A 24,447-nucleotide genomic window follows, 5' to 3' on the forward strand; every position below is an offset into this window, starting at 1 on the left:
TTCCAAAGGACTTCCTCACAGAGAAGAAAAACGGCCCTGGCTCCTCACTTTGTTTCTCTCCCTGGGATGCCATCTGAGCCCCTAGATTCACTTTCTTCAAAAAAGAAGCCTGACTGGCCCAACCAGTGCACTTTGCTCTCACTTGGATCAGTGATCGTTGCTGTCCCTTCAGCACATACCAACCAACACAAATCACATGAATATAGATAGGCTTATGAACTTGGGCATACTGGGAGCATGTTTCTTTGGAATGGTTCCTTACCTGTTTCAATAGGTATCTTTTGTTTCCTCCCTAGATTGAAAATAATAACAATAATATTGAATACTGAATAATAATAATGGTAATAGCTACAGTGTATTGAATATTTACCTTGGGGCAAAACTCTACTAAAGCACTGTGCATGCCTTGTTACCTCATTTAATCACCAGTTCATAAGATGGATGCTATTGCTCTATTCCCTGTCTCCTGATGAGGAAGACGCACTTTGGAGACTGGGAGGTAATTGCGGGTCTGTGTAGGCTCGGGGTAAGGCACTTCTGCCTAGAGGGTGAAGACCCAGCCTCCCTCTTGAGTGCTCCCTCCCTCCTGGTTCTGCCCCACTAATCAGGACTCCCGGGGTACCACAGTCCATCAGCTAAGAGGGCACCTGACTCAATCAACCCACACCTCCATCCAGCTAAGGAGATCAAGAACACCTCCCTGTGTTCAGGGTCACACTTTGCGGGGGGAGGGTAGAGAGAAGACTTCGTAGAGAGGGGACTGCTCAGTTTGGTGCATGGATTTCTAGATGGTTGTCTTTTCCTTTCCAGAGTGTAGAAATACTCTCTAGAAGGATAGGAAAGTGGCGTGTAGGTGCGGGATCCGCGCTATATTCTCAGGCACCCAGCGGGAGGGAACCCCAGAGAGAGGGTCAGCGGGGACGGCTCCAGGACAGCGATGGGGGATNGGGGGGTGGGGGCCGCGGGGGGGGGGGGGGTCCCAGGGACGTCCTGGAAGGCTTCTGTTCCCTCTTCCTGTGAATACAGCAGTCAGTAGCTGGCACCCGGGGGCCGGCGGTTGCAGAATAAAGCAGCGTATTTAATTCCCTCCAGCAGGGGACCGCAAGTTTTCCGAGGCCTTGTGCGCAAACGCTCGCAGTGTCGTCCTCGCGGAGATCCGGCTTTTTAAGGAAGCGGCCGGACTCGCAGCCTACCCGCTCCAGGATTTTACTCCCTTCTCTGAAAGCAACCCTGATTACGAAAGTTTGGTTTTGTTTTTAAATTATTAGGAAAAAGGGGAAACAACCGCCCGAACAGGGACTTGAACCCTGGACCCTCAGATTAAAAGTCTGATGCTCTACCGACTGAGCTATCCGGGCTCACGGAAGAGCAGTTCTCTCCGATTGCAAAAAGCCCTGTTATCGTTTGCGCTACGTGCTAACAGCACCGCGCGTCATGAGCTCTCGGACTCTTCCCTTGATCGTATTCAACCCAATTCCAACCCATGGGCCCGCGGGGAAGGTGTCAGGTCGTTCTTTGGCAACTACATGCAGATTTCTTAATGCACCCCTTTTTATTTAGAAACTCCTTGGCAAATATGAATCTTGAGTTCTGCAAAAGCCTGAGAAAGGAGGAGAAACCATTTACTCACGGCCTCCCCCGCCACGCGTATCTTTGCCCTAAAAGCAAAGAGCACAGGGTAAGAGATCACAGTTCAGCGTTAAAGATATCAGATGCCCCTTCTTCCGAGAAGCACCACTTCGCAGCTGTGGTCCCCATCTCAGGTGCCCACCTCAAAAGAAGCCCGAAGCGTATTAACTAAAAGAGGCGACGTAGGACGCCGCCAGCAGCTCCAGCAGCCCGGTGGGGCCTCGGCCTGGGCTTGGAGCGCACGCCCCGCCCTCCGCTCCACCGCGCCCCTATCCCGCCCCTGCCCCGCCCCCACTGGCTGGCTCCGGCGCACGCGCGCTCTCGCCGCCCTGCGCGGGCAAACCCGCTTCTCCCCGCCTCTCACCCGCACTCTCCATCACTATTTGCATATTACAGATCCCCTGCTGCATTTCGGTCCTCTGGGCCTTTCCCAAACTATTCCCTTGGACAGGCGTACCACCTCCCTTTCCCTCCTTCCCCCTCGCCCGTCCCAAGCACCTTTGAGAACTCAGTTTAACCTCTATCCTCCCTGAGAGGTACCTGGTGACCAGCGCCATCCCTGGTCTCCACCTCTCCTGCACTGTGGACCTACTACAGCTCCAACAGGCAAGTATGCAGGCAGTAAACCTTTGAGAACCTCGTAATCAATGCTTTAATAGAGGAAAATACGAGTGCGGACAACTGGAAGGCAGGCAGAGTAGAACCTAGCAGAGAAAAAGGACATTAAAACTGAGTAGGTGTATGCCATGTGGGCAAGAATGGTGATTCAGGCAGACACGCTATCTTCGCACTTCTTGCTTGAATCCCAAGTGCTTCCCGTGGGGATTCTTCCTTTTCTCTTCAGGCTGGAAACTGGCCCAACTCTCAGAGAGAGAGAGTGAGAAAGAGATTTTAAGAAATTAGCACACAGTTGTGGGAACTGGCAAATTTAGAGTCTGTTGGGTGGCCAAGAGACTGGAAATTCAGGTAAGAGCTGGCGTTGTAGTCTTGAGCCCATCTGCAGCGGCACAGCAAGCTGGAGACCTAGGCAGGTTTTCTATTTACCCTCCTGAAGAGAGTTCCTCCTTCATCAGGAAACCCCAGTCTTTGCTCTTGAACCTTCAGATGATTGGATGAGGCCCAGCCAAGTTACGGAGGATAATCTGCTTTACTCAAAGTCTCCCGATTTGCATGTTCACATCTAAACACCTTCGCAGCAGCACCTAGACTGGCATTTGACTAAACAACTGGGCACCACACCACAGCCTAGCCAAGGTGACCTATAAAATTCCCTGTCACACATACTGACATACCTCACGCAAATTTTGAACTGCTCAATTTATTAGTACAGCATTTTGTTTTCCTTTCTTTTGACCATCATTAGATTTCAAGAGTCCCTCGTCAAAATGCATCCTTCCACCCAAGAACTCAAAGATTTGGGGGATGAAGCCCCTCATCGGCTAGTGTATTGGCGCAGATGAACAGAAAGGGGAGGACATATAAATAGGTCCCAAACAATACTTCTCCGTTTTGCTTTTCACCACACCTAGGGTTTTTAGAACGCTCTCTCTCCCGCATGTCCCAGCCTGGTGTCCAGCCAAAAAGGAGGCATCCCTAAGTGTGTGTTGTTCCATTGCACTACCTTGATAGAGTGACTCGTCATCTTAACAAATAATAATAAGTATAATAAAAAGTATTATTTTTCATCATCTTAACAAGTATCATCAATAATATCAATAATAAGTATAAGATTTATCCATCGTCTTAACAAGTAACAAGTATTATTATATATTAATCTATGATATATAATAAGTATTGTTATATTTATTATTACTGTTATAATAATATATATCATATATTCTGTAATAACAATACTATTATTACTATTATTATTATTACTACTACTGTTAGAATCCAGCCCAGAGCCTCCAAAGTCCCCACCCCCACCCCAGACGGTGTAAACAGCTCCTGATTGTAGCTTCTCAGTATATTTGCTGCGGCGCGGTGGGGCAGGGGGCGCATCGAGTTCAGAGCGTCTGTACGTGTATATGATGTACAAGAGTGGTTTGCGATTTGGCAAATACAGATTCAGTTCGATTTAAATTTCTGAGAAACAATGTGTACTTTGTATGGTCCACGCAATATTTGGGACATACTTATACTAAAAAAAATTCAATGTTTCTTTGAAATTCAAATTTAATTGGGCGTCCTGTATTTGATTTGGTAACCCTGGTGTAGACCTGAACCAGAAAGGGCTTCCCATACTCACCACCACCAGCATCACCACCAAAGGCTGTTCTAGGTCCTTGTTACTGTTAAACCAGCTCGATCAAACCGAAACAGAGGGATTCTCTGGCCGAGAGGGGGCCCCGGGCTGTCCGCCATCCCCCCCGAGCCCCCCCCCCCCCGACCCCGCGCGCGGCAGGTACCGAGCCCCGCGCCCTGCGCTCCACGTGGCGGCCGCGTGCCCGCCAAATCCCCTGCGGAGCCCGGCGATCTAGTGCCTCCGACCCGCGGAGAAAGGTCCCAGCGCCGGGAGCTCCTGGAACGTCGCGGGAAACTGGAAAGAAGAGAGGGCTGGAGGGTTCCCGAAGCAAGTGAGCGGCGCGCCGTACGTAGGGAGCGCGTGGTCTCAGCCAGACCCAAGGTCAGGGAAGGGAGCTTGACTTTTATACTGAGCAGTTGAAAAGCAACGACATGAATCCCTTTTTCGGTTTTCACTTTCCTTCCTCCGGGAGAGGGTTAAAAAAAAAAAAAAAAAAAAAAGCAGATGAGTGCTTCCGCGTGCACCCCAAGCACGTGTGGGTGAAAATGCCCACCCGCGAGGCAAGCTGGAATTTCGTCATAACGTGACGGGTGACAGCTAAAACCACTGCCGAAACCCGGGATCGAACCAGGGACCTTTAGATCTTCAGTCTAACGCTCTCCCAACTGAGCTATTTCGGCTGCTTGAAAAAAGCATTCTCTGTATTTCCGTAATGAAATAGTGTTTGTTTGGTTGTAACAAAAGATGTCAGAATGAGTTCAGCTGGAGGTAAGCATTTTGCAAATGTTATAGAGGTGATAAAGCCAAGTGTCAGTTTATAGGCCAGAAATGACACATAATTTTACTTTTATCAGTCGTTTGGGCTCAAGAAATACATGGAATTGAACAGAAAGGGCATGTAAAAGGCTTGAAATGTGACTTGTCAATGCTACCTCCAGAAGAGGTGTGCATGGAGTCGCTGCATCTGTATGTTAAAAGCACTGTTTTGCTAAACCTAAACCTTTAAAATATGCCTCGATTCTTGTAACCCCACTTTGGCATTTTTAAACTTTCAAATACATAGACACTGTCAAAAAGTGGAATTGTCTGAGGCCTCTCCCCATTCTGAGAAGCAAGCTCTGGCTTAATAATATTCCCTTAATAGGTTGATTTTTTCCCACCTCCTATTTCATAATTTTGCATCTCCTGCATTCACATGTATACAACTGAACTAGCCCTAGCCCTAATTTAATCAGAGTATCTGCAGATGGGGCTCAGGATTGTGTATTTTGTAAACCGGCCAGGTGAATTTAATGTGCAGCCACTCTCAGCATCCCATCCCCAAGTCTCACAGAAACGTAGCTATTACAGACAGACTCATATTTTAAATTGCTTACTCAACCTCTTGAGGGGAATGTCCAGCTCAGAATGTCCAAAAATGAACCTGTCTTTCCCTCTAAACTTACTACTACCTTCCATCTAAGTTTCCCAAGGCAGAAAAACACAATTTCCTCCCTCTCTCCTTCTGCTCTCTGCCTATAAACAGACCCAAGTGCTGTTCGTTCCAGTTCAGACTTGCTGGAATCCCTCCACTTTTCTTTATTCTTACATCTCCTCCAAACTCTTCTTTGATCTTCCTATCAGTAAATCCACACTGGAACCCATCACCCTGCTTGAAAATCCTTCATGGGCTCCCTAGTTGAGAGCAAAACCCAAGACTTCTATCTTTATATGGTATATAGACTTCCATAACTTGGGCCCCTCCTCTCTCCAGCACGGTGGCACGGTGCTTCCTCCTTGACTATGAACTCTAGCCATTCATGCCCCCATCCAAATTCAGGATGCTTTCCTAGACTTTGCTCTTCATCTTTGTCATGCCGCTTTCTATACATTGCCCTTCCCTAACCCCTATTAAGCCTGCAACTCTCAACTCAGATACATTTTCCTAATTCCAGAAGCCTTCTCTGACATGTCTCTATCCAGTCCCTCCCTGAGCCCTATAGGCCGGTGGCCCCCTCCAGTGCTTTCACACCATTTATCAAACCAGACTCTTTTTGCCTGTTTATCAGAGCTCTTTCTTGTCATTTTTATCCCTAATGTATGTTACAGAACAGACTGGAGTCAATGTTGAGAGAGAAAGGACAGACGGAAGAAAAGAGAAAGAGAGAGAAAGCCCTATCTCGGGGCCAACTGGTTCTTTACTAACTTTTAAAATCACCTGGTTAAACTCAAATGTGACCTCTGCAAGGCTATTTATAGAAGATTTGAGCTCTTTAGTTCTTGACTTTAAAGATGCCTCCTGAGGCCACACTGCTTCCTTCCCCTGAGGAGTCTGTGTGAACTGAAAAGCTAGTAGGGAGGAAGGCCTGAGGAGAATATACTGTGCATTATTGTCTGAGCTTGGAAGGAAAAGCCATGAGAGGCTTGGAATGCTTCCCACAAGGCGGGGCAGATCACGGGGCAAAAGCTTTATAACTTTTAGAAGCAAGCTCTACATTTTGACAACAATCTTAGAGTTTCACAAGGTATGCACTTTATAGTGAGTAACTGACGAAGATTTCTACATCTCCTTTTAGGGTTGGTTTTCACTTATCTTGCCAAAAGCAGAGTAGGCCCTGAAATTTTAAGGTTTACCATTTTTGTGGGACTTCAGGGGTCCCCGACAAGTGTTATCATTTATCATTTTGTTGGGTTATCATTTTGAATCATGAGTGAGTGTGGTAGGCCCTTGGGGATCCACATCACGATTCATCAGGTCACAGTGGCCCATGAAAGGACTAAAGAAGGGATTGTTAAAATGTTTCAGGTACATTTGACTGCCCCTATTAGAGGAAGTTATATGGCACAGTGCTATTCAAGATGGCCGGATGCAGCGCTCACGTCTACTGCAATGATTTTTAGCTTGCCAGAAATAAACCCTGACAGTCCTGAAACTTCCTATCAAGCCCAGCAATGTGAATCAGGCAATGACGAACAGATGAGTGGCCTTCCCAAGAACCAGGCTCAAAAAACAGTCTCTGGCAACATACCTACTTTTGTGGACATGAGAGCCCTGAGAAATCAAGGAGACTGGAGGCTGAACTTCAAGGATGCTCCTTCCTTCAGGACCTCCCTCAAAGACCTCCTCAGTGGCGCTATCCACATCACTAAGCCTCTGGAAACAGAAGTGTGCGTTACTCCATGATGCGACCTAATGCAGGAAGAAATGACTTCACTGTCAGCTGCCTTCCAACCCAGCTTCTCCCAGAACACAAGGTTGTAGAGGTCACAGACTCGGGGGTCAAACAAACCCAGCTTTGAATTCCGACACCATGACTAACCAATCAGCCGTGTAACCGCTGGGTAATTTATTAGTGAATTTATTTAAATTAGGGATTTTTCCCCCAGCGCCTTTGTGAATTTATTTAAATTAGGGATTTTTTTCCCCCAGCGCCTTTCTTTGTATTTCACATGAAGATTCTAACATTTACCTCTTAAAATTGTTCAAGTGTAAGCCGGACAATGTTCAGAATTCCTAACTCAGCACGCTGGACGCAGAAGCAGACACTCGGCCGCAGGGCAGGGCCTGTGTGCAGCCTCTCCCGGCCCCTTAGATTCTTTTGCCCATCCCCTCCCCTCCCTGAACTTTATAGTGAAACCCTGAACAAGCATCTTCTCGGCCCTTAATTCTCTCCAAGGCCTTCAAATCAATACTCAATTGCTCATGTTTCAAAGTATCGAATTTGAATCCGTATGGGAAACAGCTAAGAATCTGAGAATCTAAATGGGCAAGAGAAATTAAATCCAAGAAAACTTTTATTTTTTTAGGTGAAACAGGCCCCGCACATCAAAAACACTAGAAAAGATTCCCTATACCAAGGTGGGGGGGGGGGTGGACATTGATGATGACATTCCATTAAAGTGGAAGGGACTGTTAAACTACTCCTGTCCACAAGCCCTTGGGAATACTGTCAAACAGCTGAAACATCTGGAAACCCGTGCCCCGTTTTTCTTTCAATTTCTCACACAGATCAGCTGCCCGATTCCCAAGAACAAACCCGCACCCGGCCAGTTCTGTAGCCGCTCCCACCGCCACTTCTTATCTAGTAGGAGTCAAGCGAAGCAGACAAACAATGACTTTTTAAAAATTATTTAATTTAGTAGTTTTCTTGGAAAAAAAACAATAAGGCAAAAAAAATGAAAATACATATAGTTTTGTTTTGATGTGACTTCATTTCACCTGAAGGACTCAAAGCTTCTCCATTAGCAGGAATCGGACTGGGGATCAGGCTGGGAAATGTAGTGCTGATGGTGGAGGAAGAAAGGTGGGGGATAAAGCAGAGACGTTCAGTTTGGTTGAGGAATTCCTGCTCTGGCTAAAGCCCCCCGATTAGGTCACGGCCTTGGCGGGCCTCCTTGAAAGAAGCCCCAGCACAATCCCGCGCTTAGGCTGGGAATCGGGGTCTTAGGAGGAAACTCCCCAGCGGTTGCCCGTCTCTCAAGTGCATCACAGCTAGGAAGGGAGGAATGGCGAGGAAGGAATAGAAGTACTAATTTACCCGGTATGAATCCAATTTCCACGCAGGGATGGCTTCCTCTGGAATGCTATTTCCCCCAGGACCCACACTGGCTGAGGCTCAGCAGTTAAGGAACAGAAACGGAAAACACTAACAGAAAGCATACAAGGAAGGCACCTCAATTTGTGATCCTCAACCAAGGGTGGGCTGCACAGGGGCAGATTTCTGAACAAGACAACTAAAACAAATACAGAACACAAAATGAAGGAAGCCAGGGCCCGGCAGGAGCAGTTCTCTTACCCACCCCACAGGATGGCACTTTCAGCCCCACGTCCTAGGAAGAAGTGTCTTTTGGGAATCAGCTGTGTGTGCTGGGATTTGGGCAGAGGCAGAATGAAACTGCAAACTACCGTCCTGACTCTCTACCCATGCTCTTCCTAACAAAAGGAGGAAAAAAGGCAGGAAAGAGTTAGGATTTCATTTTCAAGACTCAGGTAATTAGGAGAGCAGAATTTAGACAGCAGTGGACACTCCATGATACAGACCCGGGATCGAGTCTCTGTTCAGGAACGGCCGGAGGTGATCCTGCTCAGGTTCTGAATCTGTCTGCCCCTAAAAGATGGAAAACAGAGGAGGCTCCAGTCCACATCAGTGTGTCCAAGAGAGAGTCCCAGGGAGACAAAGGATATCAAAAAACAAGATTCTTAATGGGAAGAAGGAAAATCAAACAAAAAAAATTAGATTTTTCTCTACATATATATAATATACAGATATTTAACACATTATTCGAGAGGTGGCTCCAGTCCTTGGGGCTTGAGAGATGGTGAAAACTTTGTTTCCAATTAACTCTTTCTCTCAAATTCTGAAGTACATCAGAATGGGACAGGTAATGCTTTGCTCCACACTGGGGCACAGACCCAAACTGGTATTGTGCTGAGAGAGAGAGAGAGAAGGGGGGGAGGGAGGGAGGAGCAAGAAAGGCAATGAAGAATGGAGGTGAGGAGGAACTGGGAAAGCAAAGTGGCTAGCAGTCTTTTCCATCCTGCCTTGTGTTCTCAGAAGTTCCCCGTCTGAGGAAGTCCATAAAACTCCCTGGTGAGGGTAATGCAACCCTCCTACCAACCACCAAAGTGGTCTCCGGTTGCTGTCAAAGATGGAGGACAGCAGAAGGGTATTTTACACAAGTAAAGATAGAAACTTCTAAGAAATGTCAGTCTGAGTATTCCAATATTAAAGAACAAGCCCCCTTGCAATCGTTCCGATACTGTAGTTCTCTCGGGGCCGACGCCCCATGAGACTGCCCCCGTGTGTGACCCCATTTCGCGACGCCATGCCTAAGCTCCACCGCGGTCATTCACGATGCCTCCATTGGTTAAGTCTTACATGCTCCTCTTTCAAGGAGCTTCTAAATTCAGCGCTCGCTCTGAACAGCACCAAAATGCCCCTGAATCATCACCTCATGCAGACCTCGGCTGAGCAGGACACTACAGGGGAGGGTGAATGACGTCATCGTAAAGTGGGGGCAGAGGGAGAAGGAAGAGCCGAGAACAGCTGGCTCTGCAGAAGTGGAGCAGCGCTACCTTCCGGCCACTAAGCCTCTCCTTCACAAACATAGGTGTCTAGTGAGTCGATTTCAGTTTCAATCAGCTAAGGCAACCAGCCAATCACCACCACTGGTGTCTGCTTCTGGTGATTGATTTGGACAAAATGATTGGTTAAGACAGACAAACTGGAGGAAAGCGCTCGGTCAGAGTCCCAAATGCCAGCTTTCCCGCACATCCTCTGTCCTCTTCTCCTTTAGATCCTCCTCCTTTCTGTTGCTGCCGTTTCAGAAAATGTCCGGGCATGAGGTCCAGTCCTGTTTTTCTTTACACTCCCAGTATCCTCCCCTATAAATATGGGTTAGCTCCTTGGTAACAGGGTCCTTCTTCCGCTCAAACCACAGCGCCTTATAGGGATCATAGGGTGTGCCTAAAAGGGAAAGCGGGTAAAGAAAAACAGAATGAGAGCCAGAAACACACCAAGCGTTTCTCCACCCATCGAGAGAGTGGAAGACAGGTTCGTTACCATCCTCTGTGGCTTTCATAGCTTCTGCTTCTCTCTTCTTTCTGGAAAGTCTTTGCTTTTCCTCCAGGCGCTGCTTCTCTGCATTGGCTTCATCCCAGCGCCCATTTTCCATCAGTCTCTGGTCAGGCCGCAACCGGCTGTCTGTGGGGGCGGTGCCACTTTCCCAGGCGTTGAGCGTCAGAGCAAGCTCTGAGAAGTAATACATGTTTTCTGCATTCTTCCTACAAGTAAAAGATGAGAAAGACAAAGGGTGATGCCAGAGCCCAGGCCCTTGTTAAAGAGCAACAACCAAGCACACGGCCAAAGACGGCCTCCCCAAAGCTGTTCTACAGATGGACAGACTCTAGGACAAGGGCAGGGTCCCCCCGTGCAGAGACCCAGACTGGACCATTCCCCAGCCCCTCCCCAGGCATCACTCGCTCCAGGAGTTTGCTGGGCTTGTGCTGTGCTCAGCAGAGATTAGGAAGAAATTCCTTAAGAAGAATGAAACATTCTACTAAATGAAAATTCCTTATTCTTATTTCCTTTGCATTCTTTTTAATCTCTTTCTGGGATAATCTTGGCTCCTACTATAGACTGAACATATGAGATGACAGGACACAAATGGCCTCCATCTATTTCTGAATCCCAGTACCCGATCTCAGGGACCTTTACACAGCCACTGGGTCTCAGGCTAAGTTGTTAACGATGGTAGGCATCTTTCTCCTCTAGCTGCTTCTGAGTCATTTTGCTCTAAATTATGAATATTTTTTGGCAGATGTGACTTGATTAGTTTCAATTTTCTTGACAAGGCACATTACAACTCAAATCATACTGTGACAGCCTTCTGGTAATCTCTCCAAAGGTTCTGATTTCCCTGGCTTGATCCCTCACATAATTAAGTGGGAAGGAAGGCGAAAATGCCATCAGTACTGCTCCAAGGTTGAGGTCAAAGTATTACCTGGACAGCATGCATACTGATACTCACGGTAAAGGGTTCCTCTTCCATAGCATGACTCTGCTTTCCTCTGCCTCATGGCCTCTCTGCCGAGCATCACCCCCATTTTCCCCAACGACTGGCTGTACTTTGAAACAATCCATTTTCTCATCCCATGTCCCCAGAAGAGCAAAGTGAACTTTTCCTGATGGATCTGTCACTTCCCCTGTCACCTACAAGGATGGGAGAGTAGGGTTTTGCAGTACAGCATTCACTGTGGGTTAGATTTACCTGACTATTCTGGAAACCAAAGTCCTACGGTCAATACTGGTTAAATTCTGCTATGACAAACACCATGGAGCACCCAAATTATTCTGGTATACTTTTTTGAGCTGCTTAAAATAAATGAGCCACAAGTTGGGGTTTCATCATTTTGTTGTGTAGGGATTTTTGTTGCAACGATATATGCTGGAAAGGATCTGAATGGTACTCAGAATTATGGTATTTTCTTCTCTCTAAGGTATTCTCTTCTCTCTGGTATTTTCTTCTTTCTTCAGAGACAGCCACAAACAGATTTAAATCCCCAACTCTTCTTCACTCTCCATCAAACTCTTGGCACAGTTCCGCTGTGGTGGTGACACAGGACTCGTGCTTAGACCTCACTGCGGTCAAACTGCCCATCCTTCTTCCTGAAATCCTTCTATTGGTCCTTCCTCTGTGTTTCCCATTTTCAATCTCTCCTTGCTCTTGACTTTCACTTTCTTAATGTCTTTACCAGAAAAGACAATGACGTGGTTTGGTAATGCAATCTAGTCCCCCTTCCTGCTGACTTTCTCCTTTACCTCTTCCTTCCCCCGCCCCAAATCACCATATACATATTTAGGAGATATATATGTTTAGACTGTCTCTTCATCCATCATCTACACCAGGCCCCAAAGAGTAGGCTTTCCATGGAACACACACTAAGGAAAAGCATATAAACTCCAACTTACCTTTCTTGCTACATCACGAGAGAAGTAGCTATAAGGAACAAATTTAAGATTGCACTTGTCTCCCGTCTTGTGATTCACAATATCAATTTCACCAGACTATAAAATAAAAAGCATCATGGATTGATTTTATTAAGACCGGAGGACTTGAATATCTGCCAGACCCCATGCCTCATAGTTCTTCACTTTTCCATCGTACACTCTCAGACTCCCTTGCTTAAGAGTCCCAGTCTCAGGGGCGCCTGGGTGGCACAGCGGTTAAGCATCTGCCTTCGGCTCAGGGCGTGATCCCGGCGTTATGGGATCGAGCCCCACATCAGGCTCCTCCGCTATGAGCCTGCTTCTTCCTCTCCCACTCCCCCTGCTTGTGTTCCCTCTCTCGCTGGCTGTCTCTGTCTCTGTCAAATAAATAAAAAAAATCTAAAAAAAAAAAAAAAAAGAGTCCCAGTCTCAGCCGACCCCGACAAGCTGTGACATTCCTTTGGAACCTTGGTATTCCAGGTTGGGATCAAGATCAAATGGCCTTCTGGTATTCTGTCAATCATGTGCCACATGTTAGGTGGCATGATTTGCCTTTCAGCACACATATTGATAGTCACATAATAATTTACCATTCCAAACCAACCCCCCACTCATACCCTTCATGAACTCTGTGCTTATATCAAAGTACTCTGCTCACAATTACAAGATTGCACATGCCGGGCCTTTCTACATTGTATTCATTTTCTCCTCCTTTCTATCTTCTAAATCCCAAACCACTTTAAGACTCAGCTTGGGGTGCCTGGGTGGCTCAGTCAGTTAACTGTCCAACTCTTGATTTCGGCTCAGGTCGTGATCTCAGAGTCGTGAGATCAAGCCCTGCATTGGGCTCTGTGTTCAGTGTGGAATCTGCTTGAGATTCTCTCTCTCCCCCCTCCCTCGGCCCCTCCCCTTGCTTGCCCCTGCCTCTCTAAAATAAATAAATAAAATCTTTAAAACAAAAAAAACAAAGCTTAATTCCCACATCTACCATGGCTTTTCTGACTGCTAGACAGTATTCCCTTTCTTTTCTTTCTTTTTTTTTTTCTTTTTTTAAAGATTTTATTAATTTATTTGACAAACAGAAAGTACAAGCAGGGGGAGCGGCAGGCAGAAGGAGAAGCAGGCTCCCCTCTGAGCAGGGAGATGGATGCAGGGCTCGATCCCAGGACCCTGGGATCATGACCTGAGCCGAAGGCAGACACGTAACAACTGAGCCACCCAGGCGCCCCTCCCTTTCTTTTCTGAATTTACTGCAACCATCATCTTAAGAGCACACTGACAATTAATTAGATGTTATCTTCGTACAGCTCTTAACACTAGCATATTCTATTAATACTTTTTTTTTTTTTTTAGATTTTATTTATTTATTTGACAGAGACAGAGACAGCCAGCGAGAGAGGGAACACAAGCAGGGGGAGTGGGAGAGGAAGAAGCAGGCTCATAGCGGAGGAGCCTGATGTGGGGCTTGATCCCATAACGCCGGGATCACGCCCTGAGCCGAAGGCAGATGCTTAACCGCTGTGCCACCCAGACGCCCCTCTGTTAATACTTTTCAATCTATACATATTTGTCATGTTATCTCCAATGATACAAGAACTCTTTGAAGGACAATGTCTTATCTTGCTTTGTATCCCCAAGACCTAGCACTCTGCCTAGCAGTGAATGTCTGATGAATAATGAAAGGATGAAGAGTAGGAGCCGTGTTTATCATTTTGTTGTCCTTTCACAGTAGCCAACACAGTCCTGGAAGAGTAGTCATGGAATGAATGTTATAAACTGGTTATTTACAAAAAAATATTTTGTGGTATAGAGGTTGGGGTGGGGCTTCTGGCTGAGAGCAATTCCTTAGGAGAAATAGATAAATCAGTAACAATAGTCTGGGGCCAGTTCACATGTCCTTGATACTGCACAGACATACCTACGAACATATTCTTCTGAACTTCAGAACACTTTGGGCACCTTTGCTTACCTGATCTATCCACAACTTGCCCACGATAATGTTGTGCACTGTTGTGGTAACCTTCTTCCAAGTGTAGTGGTGCCCAGTTGCATGGAAAATACAGTGGATACTACCTGGAAACAGGAAGAAGTACACAAATTAAGCCAAATATTAGAATAATAGCACCATGTTAGCTACAAATAACAATGGATTGATCCTCTTCTATCAATATTTCTTACTTTTAAAAGGAAAACAATAAACCAAAAAGGATTTATAATCTTCTTAAATGTTGGAAGTACTGATTGAATTTTTTCACTTCATTTTTAAATTTATGAATAAACTATAACTAAATGATGACAAACACTGACAACTGATAGGGCTTAGCTAGGAAGCAATATTCTGCAATTGTAGAAATAAAAATGAAAGCAAAAGCTCCAATCTCTTCACCAACTGTGCCTGCCATACAAGTTGCAAAAGTTACAGGAACCAACATGAAAAAATAAACTGAATTGTGGAAAGGAGCACACATTGGTAGTCAGGCCCGGGGGCCAGGCCCTCTTGTTAGTAACTAGCTGTGTGACCTTAAGTAAACCACTCTTCTAAGGGCCTTAACAGTAATGGAGTAGTGGATAGAGCAGGGGCTTTGGAATCAGGCAGAACTGGACTGAATCCTGGCTCCAATGCTCATCAGAGGTGTGACCCTAGGTTGTATAATAAAGAATTTGTCTGGTCTTTGTCCATGGTTCCTGGGAAAGAACCTCTAAACCCTTAGAATTTCCCAAGTGATAGTAGTGTGTTATTAATGGGGGCCCTGATAGTTTATGCATATAAGGTAACATGGTGGGCCCCTAGATAGCTTATGCTCGGGATGAGGCCAGGCCAGAAAGATCAACCGTGTAATTAGTGACTTGGGGCCTTGAATCACTTGCTATCAGCCAGACCTCCCAACCTCCTGGGAATGGTATTCCCTTCTCTCCAGGGAGGGAAGGAGGCCTGGCTATTAAGTGTAGTCATGTGGCCAATGGTTCAATCATGCCCTCCTAATGAAACCCTAATAAAATCTCTGGACAATGAAGCTTGGTGCGGCTTCCTGGTTGATGAACACATCAATGTGCCAGGAGGATTATGTGCCCTGATTCCATGGGGGAAGGCATGGAAGCTCTATGTTCAGGACACTTGCAGACCGGATGTGTCTCTCCGTTTGGCCGGTCCTGATTTGTACCCTTTATAATAAAACTATGAAGTGAGGATAGTTCTTTCCTGGGTTCTATGAGTTATCCTAGCCAATTATCGAAACTGAAGCCAGTTGGTCAGGAGTACAGAGGGCCTGGGGACCCCCAAACCTTTGTGATTATATTGAGCCTATAGAAATACTCCAGAATTATCTCCCCATCTCAAGATCTTTAATTTAACCACACCTACAAAGTTCCTTTCACTGTGAGAAGTGAGATATTCACAGGTTCCAGGGATTAGGATGTGGACGTTATTTTGGGAGGAGGGGAACATTATTTAGCCTACCACATCCCCCTTTTAACAACAAAGACTCTGAGCTCAGAGAGGTAATCTTCCCAAGGTCACACAGCTAGTAAGGGCCAGAGCTGAAACTCAAAATAAGATCAGAATGTCTGTACTGCCCAATACCATAACCATATGTCCCACCCTGCTGATGCACCTGTTGTTCTGCAGAATGTCCCTCCCATCTCCCAAGGATAGTGGAAAAATAAAGAAAGCCCCATGACTGCCTTCCTTCATATAATATTTGTGTCTTGGGGACTGGACAGGAAGTTAAAGATCTAAAAATTGAGGCACTTAATATATATGAAAAGGAAGACAGGCACTTCAGAATGGTCAAGTAAGGACTTTATAGATCTGTTCCTCAGTAAAATCAATTAAGAACACCAGGCAAAAATAATCAAAATCAACTTTTTCAGAACTCTAGTAAGAAAAATGAGCTTTGTGGAATTTTAACTGGCCCTATTTCCATCCTCCTCTCCCCAGCTTGGCAGTCGCCTTGAAAACCAGCAGCGTCACTCACGGCAGACATGAAAACCAGCAAGCAGCCTAGCAAACACTGGAGGGAGCAACGGTATGAAGCTCCAAAAGCCCAGACTCCAAGGAACTGTCACTGTCTGACCTGTCTGGTGGTTCCCGCACAAGGGCTTACCTTTATGTGACCTGACTTAGCACCTATTCGCCTCAAACAGCCTTTCCCCAGGGGTGACAATCAAAACAACCAATGACAAATGCTTAACATAGTAGCTGCCTGAGGTGGTGTTCACAACTGGAGCAGTTAAGGGGGCCCCTGGGTGGTTCAGTCCATTGAGCATCTGACTTTTGGTTTTGGCTCAGGTCATGATCTCAGGGTTATGAGATCGAGCCCTGCATTGGGCTCCACACTGAGCACGGAGCCTGCTTGGGATCCTCTCTTTCCCTCTCCCTCGCCCCTTCCCCGGTTTCTCTCTCTCTAAAACAAAACAAAACAAAACAAAACAAAACAACAACAAAAAAAAACCCAAACACCCCATAATTGGAGCAGTTAAATACATAATGGTCCCAAATTCCCAATTTGATGAAAAACATTAATCTACATATCCAAGAGGCACAATGAACTCCAACAGGATAAACTCAAAGAGCACCACAATGGAACCCATCATAATCAAACTCCTGAAAGACAAAGAAAGAATCTTGAAAGCACTAAGAGAGAAATGATGTATCACATATACATGATCCTCAGTGAGATTATCAGAAACTTCAGAGGCCAGAAGGCAGTGGGATGACATATCCAATAATGCTGAAAGAAAAAAATTTATCAAACCAAGAATTCTATATCCAGCAAAACTATCCTTCATAAACAAAGAACTTAAGACATTTTCAGACAAATAAAAACTTAACAAATTCATAGCTAGCAGATCTTCCTTTCAAGAAATATTGTAAAGGAAGTCTTTCAGGCTGAAATGAAAGGACACTGGACAGCACTGGACAGCAACTTAAATCTCCATTAAGAAGACACCAGTAAGGGGTCTCTGGGTGGCTGAGTTGGTTAAGCATCTGCCTTCGGCCCAGGTTATGATCCCAGGGTCCTGGGACCGAGTCCCCCATCAAGATCCCTGCTCAGCATGGAGTCTGCTTTTCCCTCTGTACCTCCCCATGCGTGCACGCTCTCTCTCTCAAATAAATAGATAAAATCTTAAAAAAAACAGACTAATAAACATAACTGTAGCTATTTAAAAAATAACAGTATAAGTGTATTTTTCCCTTGCAACTTTTTTCTGCTATATGATTTTAAAAAACACCCTATAAAGCAAGTTATAAAACCATGTTGATGAGATTATAATGTATGAAAACAATTTACATGAAAATAAAACCACAAAGGAGGAAAAAGGTACTGGATCTATATGGTTGCAAGGTTTCTGTGTACTATTGAAATTAAATTAGTATTAATCTGAACAAGATGCTTAGATGTTAAGTGTATTACCCAAGATAACCACTATAAAAATGTCTTTAAACATATAGTAAAAGAAATAACAATTGAATTAAAATGGTAAACTAGAAAAATATCTATTTAACGCAAAAGAAGGAACTAATAGAGGAAGAGACAAAAAAAGACAGACAATACACGAAAAAACACCAAAAAAACCCAAAAAACAAAAATGGCAAATATAAATCCTACCTAATTCGTATAATTATAAGTAATCACTTTAATCAAGAAGTAGAAATTGCAAGAATGAATAAAATATATATAGGGGGAATTTTTTTATTAAATGCCACTCAGGAGCAAAATCAAGGTCCACAGAGCCCAGTAGTGTCATTGACACAGAGATCAACAGGCTAACTGATTTTTTTTTTCTTACTGGTTTTTTCATTCATATTCCCCAATTGTGATTCTCCTTGGATTAGAAAGCTCCAAAACTATAAAATAACACACATTTAAATGTGTCTCTTTAGGGGTCCCTGACTGGCTCGGTTGGTAGAGCATGCAACCCATGATCTTGGGGTTGTAAGTTTAAGCCCCACACTGGGTGTAGAGAAAATTACTTATTAAATTATTACTTAAAAATAAAAATCTTAAGACAAATAAATACCTACATACATAAACGTGTCTCTTTTTTTTTTTTTCTTAAGTTATTTATTTATTTATTTATTTATTTGTCAGAGAGAGAGACAGAACAAGCAGCGGGGGCTACAGAGGGAGAGGGAGAAGAAGGCTCTCCCGCTGATCAGGGAGCCCAATGCAGGGCTTGATCCCAGGACCCCAGGATCATGACCTGAGCTGAAGGCAGATGCTCAACTGACTGAGTCACCCAGGTGCCCCATTTCTTTCTTTTCTTTTAGAGAGAGAGCACAGGCATGGGGGTGAGTGGGGCGAGGGGGAGAGGGAAAGAGAGAATCCTAAGCAGGCTCCACGCTCAGTGCGGGCTCAATGTGGGACTCGATCTCACAACCCTGAGATCATGATCTGAATTCAAGAGTAGGACACTTAATTGACTGAGCCACCCAGGTGCCCCAAATGTGTCTCTTCCAACTTTAAGGCAACTACCTGGTTCCAATGCCCTGGAACTTGATGAGCAAATTCACATGATGTATCCTCTGCCACTGTCTTCATTTTGCATACTTCCATTATGTTTTCTAGAAGCATTCTTCTTTCTAGATTTCAGGAGTTCTAACTTTTCCAGTGTATTTTACAAGGAAATTCAGACTCCCTGCCACCACCTCCAAAAACCATCTGTCTGTCTACTCACTCACAACCCTGTCCATAAATTGTTCTTCAGTGACATCTATTGGTTTAACAATTTACCCTAGGAGAGTCAAGTGCCATTGCAAATGTGAAAATTTCACTGCAGGATTCTCCTTCCAAGTCACTGATCCAAAATATGAAATACAGCCACCCCCAGGGCCAATGTCCAGAAATCCCACTCTCCGTACTTGAGTTTTCTATCACTATGTCAATTCTTTGTTCGGTCTCCCTATGAAAGCTGGGATCTTAGCTTTGCTCACTTACACTTCCTGCCTGGTACATGGCAGGTGCTCAGTATTTAATGGATGGAGGGACTTAAGACAACACATCCTGGTGACCTGAATCCTTAAATAACCACAGGAATGGAATCCTACCAAAGATAATTTTTTAACTCTAAAAAGTTAGATCCACCACCTATATTATGTTCATATAGTAATTATTTACCCTTCACGAAACTCTGTATTAGTCAAATCACAGAGAAAGTGTATAGCGCATCACTGGTAGATTTACTGCTATTTTATTGCTATTTATTAGATTTATTGCTACTTTTAACATGTATACAACCTTCCTTAGAATTAAAAATAACCCATCCCTTTGGAGATCCTCGCGGGGCCTCTGAAACCTCTCCATGGGTGAAAGTCATGTTGCAATATGACCATTTAACATCCAAGTTCTGCAAATTAGGTTAGAACACCCCAGGCTTTACTACTCTTAACCTAATACTTCTGATATTGTTAACATCAAAGACAATCAAGCAATTTGAACCTTTTCTAAGGTCCTCAGTAAACATCAAGACCAAAATCACTCAGCCACCTTTTCATCTAAGAGTCTTTTGCATATCAACCACAAGGCTGTAAGAGCTAACACTCCCGTTTTTTTTTTCTCCTTTTAATGTATTACACACATTCTTGCATTTGTTTTCTGGCTAACTTTTATTTTCTAGAAACTTTTTAAATTCTATACCTGCTACATTTTGTATTTCTTTCTTTCTTTTTTTTTTTTAAAGATTTTATTTATTTGACAGAGAGAGACAGCCAGTGAGAGAGGGAACACAGCAGGGGGAGTGGGAGAGGAAGAAGCAGGCTCCCAACGGAGGAGCCTGATGTGGGGCTCAATCCCAGAACGCCAGGATCATGCCCTGAGCTGAAAGCAGACGCTTGCTCAACGACTGTGCCACCCAGGCGCCCCTTCATTTTGTACTTCTGAGAGAAAGGAGAATTTACTAAAGAAGATGACTCTACCCCAGCACTAAGGCTCCGCCTCATGACAGACAAGAACCGGGAAACGGAAGGCCACCAGGAGCTTAGGCGGTTACTCTCGGCTCTGTCTCTAGGGAGCTACTTGCTTTCTCTCTGTCTGCTCTGCGTTTTCTTTTTCAGCATTCACTCTCCTGGACACACAAGGCCAAACGTGGCTGCTCTGGTTCAAGAGAGCCTCGGGAATCTCTACTACACTTTGTGAATAACCTCACTTCCCCGACAGTGCAGACTCTCCGATACTGCATGTCAGGACTCCCTATTCCCAGGCCTGATCTTTCTGATGTTGGTGCACCATTAACTTGTAATCCAATAAGATCTTTTAAAATAAAGTTTCATCTTACCTGGAGTTCAGCCATTACATAAATGATACCTCACCCTTCCAGTGGTGGAAGAGGGGGAGAAAGGAGAGGAAAAGGGGAGGGACCGTCCGAGAAACCTAACCTTGCAGTCCCAGGAATTATGATTTATGGAGTGAAGCTGATTGCTAGAGTAGTGGGGGCAACACCACCAGCTAAGAGAAAGAGTTTCACGCATGCTAGATTTTATATTCTAAAATAGTACTTCAAGATTTATTAGCTATAAACGAAGAAGCATTTATGACTGGACGGATCCTAAAGGACTCTCCGCCTCCTCACTCATTTGATAGCTGAGAAGTAAAATGACCTGCCCAAAGCTAGCAAGTTAAGGTTCAGTACCCAAATCAGACTTCCAGTCTCCTGACTGTTAAATCAGTGACCACTTCTTTCATGCCAGAAAATCTTTCTTTCTTACACAGATGGCAGCCTTACCAAGGGGCATGATGGAGAGGTATTTGCCTCGGAACTTGCTGGTGATTTTGATTTCCTGACGCAATGTCCAGCCATTTTTGGACTCGGCATGGTGTGCAGCAGCAGGGGGATGATGACTCACCTTGAAGAAATCAGTGGTTCAAATTAACGGAGGAAAAAGGATAAGGAAAAGATACTGCCTATGAACTGGTGATAAACACCCAAAATGCACACTTGACAGCTTTATACCCACAACTGTCGATGAATACCAGGGCCTCCAGTGTTGAAGCCCTAAAGGAAAAGAAGGCAGTCTGGGATGACAGGAACTGAAATTTCTGCAAATGTAATACCCAGAGGCATCAACCAAAACCATCCCTTTCTTCAAAAAGTAAATGTGTCACAGTCCTGAGGCTCCTTTACCTGCTCACAGAGGGATCGGTACCCATTCTCCTCTAATCGGTCCAGCTCGAAAGTCTCCCCAAGGAGTGGGTTGAATGGCTTGCTGGTACGGAAGACAGTAGTGGAGTAGGAGGACACGGTGAAAGCTGCAACATAACAGAGCTGTTCTAGAGAATTCTCACATTTTGCAGCTCGGTCTAGCAGCTCATGGTATTCCAGGTCTTCAGTAAGGCGCTGAAGCATGGATAAGGGCTCATTAAAGTTCACCTGTCAGGAAAAGAACAGATTTAAAAACTTTGCCCACACATCTATAAGAGACAGTTGACTGCTTTTGCAGGTAGAAAGATAAATCGAGATGTCAAGATGATAAAGCAAATCACTGGGAAGAAAAGAGCCTTTGCTCAGGAGATCAGCTCCAAGATCTAACCTACAAGTGACGCACTCTCCCTGGTCAACTGTCCATGTCAACGAGCAGTATAAATCACTGTTTTCATTTATTTCACTGACTGTAAGCTCTCTGAGATGCGCACCGTGCCTCTTTGTTCATCTCTGCATATCTGAAAGCGATCGATGCCTCACCCATAGGAGACCATCATCAAATAGGTATAGAAAGAATGAATAAAAGAAGAAATGTATTTTAGCACAAGTATACCCAGAGAGGAAGTGAGGTATTTAAAATTCTTGGGGAAGAAAAGAAAGGGTAGTAAATTAGAAGTACAGGCTTGTCAAGGCTGGTGAAAAGAAAACATTACAAAAGGTAGCTTCTACTCCTGGACGAGACGATTGCTAATTTTTTTTAAAGATTTTATTTATTTATTTTTGTGAGAGAGACAGAGAGAGAGAGCACAAGCACAAGCAGGGGAGTGACTGAGGAAGAGGGAGAAGCATACTCCCTGCTGAGCAGGGAACCTGATGCGGGACTTGATCCCAGGGACCCTGGGATCATGACCTGAGCTGAAGGCAGACGCTGAACTGACTAAGCCACCCAGGTGCCCCTCGATTGCTAACTATTGATTCAGTTATGTATCAGGCCAGGATTCTGGTTCCTTCTCTGACACTGGACAGTTGTGTTCTGGACCGGAGTGCTCATGATGGGGGCTGACTGGGGCTGTGAGTGCTTCTGCCTTTCAAGGTTCAGAGCCAACTTAGGGCTCTCAACCACAGAATGAAGCAAGTGTGTGTGTGCTTCTGTCAGGGAGAAGATGTTCATTCATTCGTTCATTCTCTTATGCATTCCACAAATGTTTATTGAGCCCTCATGTGTGCCAGACCCTATATTACCCACTGGGTATAGAGAGACGTGAACAAAAGAGACACTATCGTTCCATCCACCCCCCAAAAGAGTTAGCTTCTAAACTGACTATTTGGAATTAAAGATGACTTTAAAATAACTATAAAAACAGGTTAGGTTCCCAGGCTAGCCCACAAAGCTTACTTTAGCTTTACAATCCAGCAATCTCACTGAACAAGCCTGCATATCATTAGCCTGAGTTCTGAATCCAGAGAACAGAGGGAGGAGGAAAACAATTCCCTTTCTATTGACTAGAGCTGGCCTCGAGCAATATTTCAGTTAAAACAAATAAACAAAAACACTTCTCTTTCCTGTGGTCCCAAACCCTTTTCCTGCATTTTTGTCCAACCTCCTACTCACCAATCTCTGAGCAACATAGTACCCTAATATTTATTGCCCTCCCAATTGTGAAGTGTCTTGTAATTTTTACTATAACAAACTTTAAAAAGGAAAAAAATTTACCTGAGATGCCATTATTCAAAGATAACCATTTTATTTTCATGTTTATTTCTATGCATTTATACACTGAAAAAATGAAAAACAGGCTACAGCCTGCTTTGTCTGAGAAATATACCCAGCATTTCTTTGAAAATTTCCCAGTGAATGCGAAGACACCAGACCAACAACAGAACACCCCTCTTTTTGGGGGCGCCTGGGTGGCTCAGTCAGTAAGCATCTGCCTTCGGCTCAGGTCATGACCTCAGGGTCCTGGGATGGAGGCCCGCATTGGGCTCTCCACTCAGTGGGGCATCTGCTTCTCCCTCTCAGTCTCCCTTTGTGCGTTCTCTCCCTCTCTCGCCAATAAATAATAGAATAAAACTTAAAAAAAACAAAAAACAAAAACAAAACACTCCTCTTTTGGGAAGTAGGATCTAACCGGCTTCAACTACAACAGGGCACCATATTCCAAAACCATATTCTTGATGCTGAGAGACACTAAGAGAAAAACAGTAGAAGAAAAAATGCACACAGAGGGGTAATGGACTAACACAGCTCAAATCCTGAAGAGTCTTCTCCTACCTACAGAAGGTACTTAGAAACTACGCCAACAAAATCTCTCATTGGCAGAATTTCAGGCAACACGAAGGAACGCTTCCATGCATGTTGAGGAACACGAGACGGGCAGTGCACTCCACTGGGCTACAAGACATATGCGCACAGCCTGGGCCTGCAATCAGTGCATCCTTAAGCCCTCGCTGTTCTTCCCACACACGCAGCCCTGGCCCCCAACCACTGTTCCAGGAACCAGAGTGTCTCTAAAGGTGCCAAGCTTTTCATATTGGTCATTTTACCAGCCAGAGGCACAACAGGGAAACAAATGAACCTGCAAATTTAAAGCAGAAGGAAGGAGGGAATTCATTACACGGCTGATGGAGACTTAGGTGGCCGAAAAGGACAACATGGAGATCACAAGAGTAGGAGGCCCTGAGCACGGGGCCGGAGGAACAAGGAGAAGCAGCGGTAGAACCACGGCCCAGAGGCCAGAGGCACCCAGCAGAAGCTGAAGCCTCAGGGGGCCTGTCCAGTGGAAACCAGCGCCACCCAGCCACCGTCAAAGCACTGCCCAGGAGAATGTTTGGCCAGGGTCCCTCCCTTCCTCTCCCCTGCTCCCCCCAGAACTTCTACTGGTGCCTTGCACTGGTGGAGCATAGCCGGCCGCCAAGGCACAGAACCTGAGAACAGCCTGGAGGAACCAGCTCTCCAGTGACGCCCCA

The 24,447-nt window shown here is 45.1% G+C and overlaps 1 protein-coding gene and 2 non-coding genes across 3 annotated transcripts in view; all 3 read right to left on the reverse strand.

Moving 5' to 3' along the window:
• Window positions 1–1,285: 1,285 nt before the first annotated feature.
• Window positions 1,286–1,358, reverse strand: TRNAK-UUU. Its single transcript has one exon. It is a non-coding gene; the product is annotated as a tRNA-Lys (tRNA).
• Window positions 1,359–4,481: 3,123 nt separating this feature from the next.
• TRNAF-GAA lies at window positions 4,482–4,554 on the reverse strand. The gene has a single exon. It is a non-coding gene; the product is annotated as a tRNA-Phe (tRNA).
• Window positions 4,555–7,966: 3,412 nt separating this feature from the next.
• OSBP (oxysterol binding protein) overlaps window positions 7,967–24,447 on the reverse strand; it is a 32,499-nt gene continuing 16,018 nt past the window's right edge. The window contains 7 exon segments of the mRNA XM_011237696.2: window positions 7,967–10,320; window positions 10,417–10,637; window positions 11,384–11,565; window positions 12,325–12,420; window positions 14,312–14,415; window positions 21,064–21,184; window positions 21,463–21,708. Of these exon segments, the coding sequence (XP_011235998.2) occupies window positions 10,178–10,320; window positions 10,417–10,637; window positions 11,384–11,565; window positions 12,325–12,420; window positions 14,312–14,415; window positions 21,064–21,184; window positions 21,463–21,708 (1,113 nt within the window). The 3' untranslated portion in view covers window positions 7,967–10,177.

The sequence above is a fragment of the Ailuropoda melanoleuca genome, chromosome 16 (assembly GCF_002007445.2).
Source record: "Ailuropoda melanoleuca isolate Jingjing chromosome 16, ASM200744v2, whole genome shotgun sequence".
Taxonomy (NCBI): Eukaryota; Metazoa; Chordata; class Mammalia; order Carnivora; family Ursidae; genus Ailuropoda; species Ailuropoda melanoleuca.